At 36.0% G+C, this 11267-nt stretch overlaps 1 protein-coding gene across 1 annotated transcript; it reads left to right on the top strand.

Moving 5' to 3' along the window:
- Positions 1-5328: 5328 nt before the first annotated feature.
- Positions 5329-10174, top strand: LOC5572285 (bax inhibitor 1). The gene is made up of 3 exons (XM_001653920.2): positions 5329-5613; positions 7584-8037; positions 9640-10174. Exons 1-3 carry the CDS (start codon positions 5552-5554, stop codon positions 9844-9846), a joined length of 723 nt encoding a protein of 240 aa, XP_001653970.1. The 5' UTR covers positions 5329-5551; the 3' UTR covers positions 9847-10174.
- The last annotated feature ends 1093 nt before the right edge of the window (positions 10175-11267 follow it).

The raw sequence follows: 11267 nt of genomic DNA, 5'->3' as shown, positions 1-11267 counted from the left end.
AAAAGCTTGGTTTTGACTTTGAAGATTTTACAGCAATTTGTCATTTGATGACCGTGGTTGGTGGTCTAATGATTACCGCTTCTGCTTCATAAGCAGGTCATGGATTCAATCCCAGGCCCGTCCCTTTCCTCGTACTTTGTAGTTGTATCTTTCACTCATAATCTATCACAGCATTTGCTAAAACCAGAGACGGTCATTCTACGCTTCCATTCTTCCATCATTATAGCACGCCTTGCTTTACGCCTGATACAAAGGCAGTCTGCTAACCAAAAGGTAAGTAAGCAGAAACACGAGGCACGATAAATTTTCGTAGACATCAATACACGAATAAAACAACCGTTCGGGTGCTTCATTCGTTCGTGTTTCTCTATCGGATCGCTGATTCTCCCTACGCTATCATTGGGTGATTTTCCATCGCTTGGTAATGTAAGCGGTACGATTCACGCTGCCTGTTCTTCGCGAAGAGCAGGAAAACATTCACTTTGATCATCTTTGAGGAAAACAATTGTGCTTATTCTGCGCGGCGTGTGAGGTGACACGAGTCGAACGAGGTGACAATTGTCGACTCGCTCCCAGTGAACCAAAATGTACCGTCAAAAACTGTAGTGAGCGTGACAATCACGCATTGACTACCATGACTTTCATGCAACAAAAACATTCATGTGATACTGAAAATAAAAGTCACGCGCGACTGTAATTTTTTTTGGTCAGCAATAAATGTGTCATGGTTGTAATGAATTACTGTAGTAGACATTAACCTGTATTATCATAATGTGCACCGATTGTCCCTGGGCTTGGAATTATATTTTCCAGGGAGCGATGAATTTCGATAATTGCTCGCTGTTGTTAGTAGTTTTGATTAGATGTTGGGTGAATTTCAAAGCAATGGCAACCTCTTTATTACAAAATTTAGATTTTATCTTCTGACCTAAAGATTCTGGTTAAACTACTGTACGATGCAGTTGGGCTGCACTACGCTATCACTCATCAAAATTACTTTCACTTCGGGAAAATATAATTTCAAACTGGCGAGATGATTACAGACTGAGGGTGGGTTAGGAGCACAATCAGAACCTTGAATGTGCAATGTGGGGTAGTAATTGGGAATGCCATTGATGGTTTGTAATCTTCTACGAGGTTTTCGAAAACCAACAGGGCGCGTGCACCGGGTTGCGGATAGGAGCAAAGGGAGATCAATAGCATCTACCTAAAATAATAGAGCAAAAAGCCGTTCCATGATAAGGTAATGTTTAGCGATCTTCTATGGTGTTCTAGTACTATAAAATTCTTCACTCACTGGGAATTCTGGCCTAAATAATATCAATAGTGATAAAAACATAAAATAATACCTAATACTTAATAAGTACAATGTAGCTTCAATGTAGTAATAAATGAAATAAAATCAATTTTCTATACTTGACAAGGTTTTGAAGACAATCAATGAGTGAAAGAACTACCTATTAGAAAAGCCACATAACCTAAGGCTATAGATATACAAATGTTGGTCATAGGGTCATGGCGAGCATTCGGTATGTATGTCTATGACTGATTCTTATCTAATAGGGGCACTAGAAGACCACGCGGACAATAGGGTCCTAAAGCCCTGTCTCAATTTTAGTACCAAACGCTTCAGTTTAGGGCAGAAACACATGTTTACTTAATTTTTAAATGATTTTCATTGGTTTAAGTACAAAAAACATTTTTCTATGATTTTTGAGATTTTGTCCATACCCTTTGGTTTAAACTCAAATGTTGGGTATATTTTGTTTTCCGTGTCCCTTCCGAAATGTCAGATAGGAACAACCCCAGTGTTAAAACTATATGCCCTGTGGCATTTTTGTCAAAAAAGTGAATGTCAAACAAGATCACAAGTGTCAATGTTCATATTTGGAACCATTTTTAAAATTGAAATTTAAAAATGTTATAGCCGTTATTTGAGCTGGAAAACTTGCTTAAGTAGTTGCAATAACATGCTCTTTCGTATTATTAAATAAAAACAAGAATTCATTAAACATTTTAGGACCCAATTTCGAAACAAATTATGTTTATACATCGGTCTTACGATCCGAAAGGCTCAGCTATGTTGCAAAGTTCTTGTAAGCTATTCATTACTACTGTTTAATTGTTTATAATTCTAACAACACTACATAATTAACTCATTACTAATCACTGTTCCTATATTCTCTTTTCCTCTCCTTCTTATCTGTTGCATGATTATGAGCATCACTAATATAATGCATGAGCATGCACAATAAGAATAATTTCAGGATTGCGAGCAGTACATGGATACCTGGATAGAATAGCTTCGAAAAGGATGCTCAAAATAGAATATTTCTGGTCAGGGAAGTATTATCATCAAGGGTATGTAAAATTTTTCCATTATTAACTCATAGATCACACAAACAAATGAATTAATAATATCAAATATTTTTATATGAATCAGTATCGTCAATCAGTGCAAAAACAGATAAAGTTTGTAAAGTTATCACCATCGATTGAATAGGGTCCTAAAGCCCTGTCCCAATTTTAGTGCCAAACGCTTAAGTTTAGGTCAAAAACACATGTTTACTCAATTTTCTAATGTTTTCCGTTGATTAAAGCCCAAAAAACATTTTTTTAGATTTTGTCACATCTTTTGGCTTAAACTCAAATTTTGGATGTATTTTGTTTTCCGTGTCCCTTACGAAATGTCAGATACGAACAACCCCAGTGGTCGAACTAAAACCCCTGTGGTGTTTTTGTCGACTAAGCGAACGTCAAACATGATCAAAAGTGTCAAGGTTCATTTATGGACCAAATTTTTAAATTAAAGTTTAAACATGATGTAGCCATTATTTGAGCGGGGAAAATTGCTTAAGTAGTTACAGTACCATGCTTCTTCGTGTTATTAAATAAAAACAAGATTTCATTAAAAATTTTAGGACCCAATTGCGCTCTTTATAGTAATGTTCAATCAGTATCAAAATCTCCTAAAGTAGTAATCCTTTATAAGAGAGATTCGCGGAAGCTGACATTTCTGTCAAAGTGTGAGCCAATCGAGCAGCGAGAGCTGTCAAAGTGTGAGCCAAACGAACATGCGCTATGTTTGTTTTCAACTTTTCTTGAAGAGTAATGTAATCCGCTTGAAATTATTTCGGTAAAAGTAATTTTACATGAAGCAAAAAAATGAAATATTTTTCTGTTTTAAATTTTTGTCAATGCGATATTTAGTTGTTGATTTTTTCGGCTGTTAATTAATTGGATATGTAGCTCAAAGATCTATAACGAAACAAAATACACTTTTTAGCAATGAGGAAGTCATGTTTGTGTTACAATATTATTCTCGACGCCGAGCAAAATCAGCACTGTTGGTCTGTTGCCAAATCATTCCATTTTACTTCCGCTTATCTCTCTATAAAGGATCACTATCCTAAAGCGTCGCATCGTGCCATCAGCAGCCCTTAGCATCACTCTCATATTGTTATTATTTTGTTGTTTATAAAATTTCTAGAAAGCGATCAGCATACTCTTTCTTGTACAATGGTCGATCTATTTGGAATTTTAATAAGTCAAATCAAACTTCAAAACTCAAATTAAATTGCTTTCAGCACATTTCTTGTACAATGGTCGATCTATTTGGAATTTTAATAAGTCAAATCAAACTTCAAAACTCAAATTAAATTGCTTTCAGCACATTTACATTTTGCAGCATTAATCTCCAATCCCCTATACCCTACCCCAACCCTTCTTATCCTTTCCGATGGTGTTCAAGTGGTCCGCATAGACTATTACGGCCATTACCTATCCCTTCCCCCGGCTTTGGACTGACTTGCGCTCTCATTGCCCCACCAAACGCTGCAAAATGAAAAATGAAAATGAAAATGAAATTATCATAATGTGCACCGATTGAAATGTTTTTTTTTCATTCTTGTATCAACCAGCCGCACTAGCTTGAGGGCTGTCCATGGTTGACCACGTGGTTTATAGACAGCATCTTGTGCGAGAACGGCACGAAGCAGAAACCTACGAATAAAGAGGGTAGAAGCAAAGCTAAAAAACAACCCTGGTGCTCCGTTTGTGCCACTTTTTGTTGATTGTAATGAACGCCTTCTCCTTCAAAGGACCGATGCACGAGCTCACAATTTGACGTTTTAGCGGTGCCGTGTTATAGGCCTATTCACATGACGTCTCAAATCAGCTGATCGGGAAGCACTTTGACAGTTCTTCTATGAAAATGACAGACCCGTGTTAGCACCGGTCCTCCACCGATGTAAACAAATGCATAGACGGATCTGTCACATGAAAAGGCCTATGAATCAATGCACGGGTTCACTATTTGACGTTTGAGCGGTGCCGTGTTATTTATGTGACCATGGCAACCAGTGAATTCGGCACCGCTCAAACGTCAAATTAGTGAACTCGTGCATCGGTCCATAGACGAGTTCACTAATTTGGCGTTTAAGCGTTTGGCGTTTGGCTTTAAGCATACTTAGCTTAAAGCCTGATTTGCTACTGAAAAGGAATTCGCTAAAGAAATTTCTCACCGATTCCTTGCAGAAAATTTCTACAGCGGCTCACATTTGAACTGATAGTTCTTTTCAATTGGGTATTTAAACAGCCGAAAAAATCAACGACTAAAAATCGCATTGACAAAAATTTAAAAAAGAAAAATTTAATTATTTTGCTTCATGCAAAATTACTTTTACCGAAATAATTTCAAGCGGATTACATTACTTTTCAAGAAAAGTTCAAAACAAGCATAACGCATGTTCGTTTGGCTCACACTTTGACAGCTATCGCTGATTGATTGGCTCACACTTTGACAGAAATGTCAGCTTCCGCGAATCTCTCTTATAAAGGATTACTAGCTAGAACCGTGAAAAATGTTCAAAATTCTCTAGGAAAAAATTCTGTGGTAAAAATAACTATTTTAGCTGACTACGCCCATTCTTAAAACTACCATGGAAATTTAGACCAATTTACTATGTTTACGGTACACCCCATCGCATTACTGGTACATTTGACAGCAAAAATTCACAACAATCTGATTCCAACTACAGACATGGTAAAATCAAGCGCATTTCTGGTCTGCTGAAAATTGCCGGTGCGAGCGCTTAAGTTAACCCCCTAAAATGGTAGTTTTTATCGCAGAATTTTTTTGTGTGAATAATAACTTCTCTAGCAAATTTTTCAATGTTTACGTTTGGTAGATAAGCCCTTTTTCCAATCTACGCTCGAAAAGTGAATCAAATTTTACTCAGTTTTGGATAGATTTGAATAAGCGTGTTAGCTTCGGTTGTCAGAAAACTCTACACACCAAGGCGCTACCCACTCTACACACAAGCACCATCAAAACAGCAGTCTATCGTTGAAGTCCGAAGAAAGAACATTATTTTTATTGCCTCGCGAGCGAAAAAAAAAAATAACTAAACGGGAGTGTCAAATCGAGATCATTCTATCGAAAAGAAAATTAAGTCGTAATTTTTAGAGGAAAAACAACTTTAATCCGTATAGTAGCCGAAGGGGAACATAATTTCTGATCAAAACTCGGCCCTACCTGCAATCAATCGCAATGGCCACGTCATTCTCAAATTTTTCCTACGAACGATTCATGCGGAACATGGGTCAAAATCTGTGAGTATTTCTCTAAATAAGCTTATGTTTTTGGAACAAATTGTAGATAGAAGTAGTATTAAAATGTCTGCAGGTTGATTTTAGTATTTTATTAAGTGCAGTGATTGATAGCGAGCACTTAATAAATATTGCAAATGCTGAGTAGCTTTTTATCCAATCGGCGATAAGCACGTAATCAGCCTATAAAACTGCGTTGTTTGTATTGCCTAATATGGTGCAGATAATGTATCATTGTATTTTTTGTTTTGTAATAGTTACCGATCTTGGCATATTTGGTTTCTTAAACATATAATTTCCGAATATATTTTGAACCTAAAGAATACACGAGAACTGCAAATTTTTAAGGATAGCCAAAAACGCATCTATTTGTCCGAAAAATTTGTTTACAAAAGTCAATGCGCACAATATGTTTGCCTAGAAATTTGAGTATTTACTAGACATAACTGGTTCAAAATTTTACCGGCATGAGAAAAGCCGCATCACATTAAACGTTTGACCTCTGTGTTAATTATTTCAAGGTTTTACCTTCTAGAAAATTTTCTGGGGATCGTTTACATATTAAATGTCATTTTAAAATAGAAGATGCATTTGTTTCAAATTATCCATACAAATATGGATTAAATTGAAAGAAAAAGTTTATAAGGCAGCGTCCATTTATTACATAACGCAAAAAATGGAAATTTTTGACCCCCTCCCCCTCGTGCGTAACGCTTTTTGTATGAAAAATTTATTTTATTTTGTATGAGCCGTAACGCTTGAGCTTACTCCCCCCTCCCCCTAGAGCGTTACGTAATTAATGGACGATGCATAACGAACTGTGGAACTTTTTTTTATTTTTATCAATGACATTTACAGTGCTGATCGAAATAACAGCAGTGCATGACGATTTTTATACAAAATGCTTAACTTTGGTCTGGTTTAGTTTTGTTCCATTACAATAGTTTAGTTTAAATTTTCTCGATTACTACAGAACTACAAATAAATTCATTGTTGGAACCACTAAATTTCATTTTATTTTTCTAAGCCACTTCCGGAAAGATACCTAGCTAGTATTGAACACCACATTTTGATTGGACGTCAGGATAAATTGTTATTCATCATCATAAAGTGGGTTTGCATTTATCATCATTTGGGAATGAACCTGCCTACGGCCGAAAATCCCTTCAATAAAAAGTAATTCAATTCAATGTACATCATCATGCTTTTCCAATTGTTCGGCAGCCAACAGTGGTGCTCCTGGCTGGAAAAATAGATCTAAAATCTAGGCTACTAGGTTCAGCAGCAAAAAAACAGAGTTGCTCTGAAAGTAACTGTATCATCATCTCAGCATGATTTAGACTTTGTTATCAATAATAACAAATTATCCTTAAGTCCCATCAAAATGTGGTCTTCGGCAAAGTTGTAGCTGGGAAGATTTCACATGAGAAGAGTTTGTTCTCTCTTCCATAGATTGCAATTAGCAGACTGAACACAAAAGGTTTGACGTTTCCATATATATTTCAAATGATATGTGCGCAATTTTCTTCCAAAACACTTCAAAATTTGGTAGAATGATTTTCTTAATAATTGACACCGTTTAAGCAAAGGGGAGCAAAAACTTCAAAATTTGCATCAGTTTATTGGGAATACATCTTGGCATACACCTTTATTTTAATAAATTTAACAATATTGAATTGAAAAGCACCGTTCATGCTTTAAGAATGGTTCATCGAAAAATCAATCTGCTCTTAGCCTTTGCTCAAAGTTACTCCACTGAATGTTTAGAAAAGAAACGTTGACAATCATGATGAATTGCTGGAAGTTAACATCTTTTAACAGTGCTACATAATTACATACTTTTACAATCATAAAACAAAAGTGTTCTCAGCAAAACCGATGAAAAACTACGACCAAGAAAATAAGAAATTGCAACTTGAATATTATTGACCAAAACTCCATGATTAATCAATTGTTTTCTTCGGTTCTTGTAGGGAGCCCAGTGTACGGTATCACCTTTCGAAGGTGTATGCCTGTCTTACTGCCACATGCGCCATGGCCACAGTTGGATCAATTATACATCTGCAAGGCATCTGGGAGGCCGGTATACTCAGTGCACTCATCTCACTGGGCCTAGTGCTAGGATTGGTTTTCACACCTGACAATGGCAAAAACTTTAACCTGCGTTTGGGATTGCTGCTTGGATTTGGGGCATTCAGCGGTCACTCTTTGGGACTGCTGTTGGAACAGGTCATTTTCATCAATCCGGCCATCGTCGTAACGGCTCTTGTCGGAACAACTACGATATTCACATGCCTGAGTGCCGCAGCAGTGCTAGCCAAACGTGGTAGTTATCTGTTCCTTGGAGGCATCCTGATGAGCACACTCAGTGCAATGGCTCTCATTAGCCTGGGTAATTTGCTGTTCCGCTCGTACTTTGTACAAGAGGTAAGTCTTTCAAAATTGTACTAAATAATCTATTTGTGTCGTATTTCGATATTGATTTAAAGATTGCACCATCCAGAGAGTAAACGTTTGCTCTGTTCATACTATCGTGACGTCATATCATGTGGTGACTGTTTCAAACCACGTCATGTTTCTTCTGCTCGAGTCGAACTGTGTTCGTCGTTTGTTTGCATCAGAGTGTTGTTAAACGTTCACTTGAAGTTTATTTCTATCATTTGATTTCAAACTGTCGTTACAATGGTTACACGTTAAAATGTTTGAACTTGTCAAAAGTCATGATTACTAACCAGCAGTTAAATATTTGGCAGTAGGAAATACAGTATTGGACAAAACATTTGCAACTTTTTCGATTTTCCATACAAAATGACCAACTTTGGTAAGCTAGATCTCAGTTGTTTATGGACCGATTTGAATGAAATTTTCACAGAACATCAGATATAACTTGAATTTTAACATATATTTTTGTATATTTTTTTCAATCACGTATAAACTCGTTATAACGGTTTAACTAAAGTGTAATTTTCGACGAAAAATTCAAAACAATTTATCTCAAAATCTAATAGCTCCACACACAAATTGTCTTCAGCAAACTTGTTCATCTCGTTAACAGCTACAACTTTGCTGAAGATACCATGAAGCTATTCCTTCAAAATGTTTAGTTATGGCATTTATAAAAAATCGTCAAAAAATTCATTTTAGTCAAACCGTTACTGCTTTTGACCTTTTGATTGGAAAATTCACTCAAAAATATATGTTAAAATTCAAGTTATGTCTGATGTTCTGCCAAAATTTCATTCAAATCGGACAAAAAAAAAAGATGAGATATAGCTTACCAAAGTTGGTCATTTTGTATGGAAAATCGAAAAAGTTGCAAATGTTTTGTCCAATACTGTAGATCGGTTTCAAAAATCATCAATCAAACTGTGTCTGTTATTATACACTTCCAACATTTTTCTAACATTACACTATAGGACAAATGAAGTGGCGAGACAAATCAGTACCGTAACTTCGGTTATAATTGATCTTTTTACGGGTTTTCAGATCTGTTTTCTATAATATTGTCAATGCTGAACAACTGATTGTTGGAAAACAAGTAAACGGTTAAAATTCATTGGCTCGCGCATTGAAATTTTCTAAAAAAAATAATTTAAATTTTCAGACTAGCGCCTTGTCTAAATCCTTGTTTAGAACTAGAAGTTTATGGATGTCTGTCAATACCACACCAAACATGATTCAGGATTTCTGCTGTATTTTCATAGAAATAAAAATTCCTCAATACAAAACACCCAATTCGACAATAGTTAAGACAAACAAAGCTACTGCAGGGTTCATTGGTTTCATAGATATTGGTACTCTAATATTGAGAAACAAAATCATATGTGTGTCGCGGTGATAAATTTCACCTGAATTTACGGTATCTCCTATTATTTCTTATCCATATGACACTTGCAAATTTTTCTTCTATCAATCCTACAAGGTTAACATGAACATTTAACATTTATTCTAGGCTTCAGTTGAATAATTTGAAATACAACCCTCAAATAGTCAATTTTTATTAATTTACGTTTTTTATTCCATTTACAGCTCAACTTGTACGTTGGTTTCGCGGTAATGTCCGGCTTCGTTCTGTTCGACACTCAAATGATCATGGAGAAGCACCGTATGGGTAGCAATGATTGCATCGCACACTCACTGGATCTATTCTACGACGTCATCAGCATTTTCCGCCGTCTGTTGATTATCCTTACTCAGAAAGAACAGAACAACGAGCGCAAGAAGAAGAAGAACTAAGCTCAAATGGGACTGAACATAACAGTTTTTAAAATTATTCTGTGTATGCACGGTATTAATTGCGATGCAACGGTAACTATGGATGCATCTATTTGATACATCCATCATTACGATCCCTTCTATTCATAGGCCAGTTCATTAGAGCAATGTGAGAATACTCTTCTGGAATGGTTTGGGTTGATATTGAAGTCAGTAAATTTGGTAAGTCCACAGGAGTCTACATGTGACGACACACAGCGTTCTAAATTCTAGAGAAAAAAACATGTTTTACTATACCATTACATGTGTTTGTTCATCATTACAAATCAGTCATGAAATTTTAAAATAATATAACATACCAATATGAATATTCACCGTCGAACACACCTCATCATCGTTCGCAAAATCCTATTAATAGGAAAATTCATTTGAGACAAATTATGGTAGGGAATACATTCGTGTGTCAATATGGTTCAATAAATTGATATATTTATGAAACAAGTCATGAACGTTCTATCAGTCCGAAACACCTGTTAATCGTTTGCATATGATCTGTATAAGCCTTACGCTAATGTTCAAATGTTCATAGCTTGGGGGCTAAGTAGCCCGTCATTCGTTTTGGTAGCAATGATGACTTTGCAGCTTGCAATTTCGAAGTGATAAAATTCAGTTTTGGTAGTTAATATTGATTGACGCTTATATTGAGCTGTTCGGTAATCCAATCCGCATGGTTATTAAATTAATTAACTCATTACGCGTGGTAAAGATGGACAAATTATGGGTGAAATTATGAAAAAAATCCACGTGCTCGGCTGCGATTTGAACCCAGGACTCTTGTGTGCAAGACGAGCATCCATCTTTACCACGCGTAATGAGTTAATTAAAGTTAATATTGACTTCAAAAAGTATCACTGTACCCGCAAACATGCATAAAGTATGCTGATACTTTTTTCAGCTGTGTCGCCTTAAGTCACAGCCTATTTAAGATTTTTTAACCTTAGCCTTTAACCTCCACAACTCCATGAAGCGTGACATGATTTGCTTGTGAAATTTTATTTTTTAATCTTCTGCAGCGCTTTCTGTCTGCCGGATTGCTAATCCATATTGCTACACTGAAAACATTCTACTAGTTCGATTAACGTGTTTCACACGCACAAATTGTAAAACATGCCAATCGGACGTGTACAACTAGTCGCTATCAACAATCCAAATCCAAATGTATAACACGTTAATTTACAAATAATCGAAAACTTTGCTGTAGAATTCTGTAAAAGATTCCACTGACAATTCGGTAATCAATGAGTAGACTACCGACAGCTCAGTAATCTGGCCCGATGGAAACGTCAAAACAAAACTTTTGCTTTTCACCTGTGGAGTTTGAGTTTTGGTTTTATCCAACATTCTAGTAAAACAATTATTTTAAAGATTTAGTGTGGATGTTG

Source organism: Aedes aegypti, chromosome 2 (assembly GCF_002204515.2).
Source record: "Aedes aegypti strain LVP_AGWG chromosome 2, AaegL5.0 Primary Assembly, whole genome shotgun sequence".
NCBI lineage: Eukaryota > Metazoa > Arthropoda > Insecta > Diptera > Culicidae > Aedes > Aedes aegypti.
This window is presented reverse-complemented; position numbering and strand designations above follow the sequence as displayed.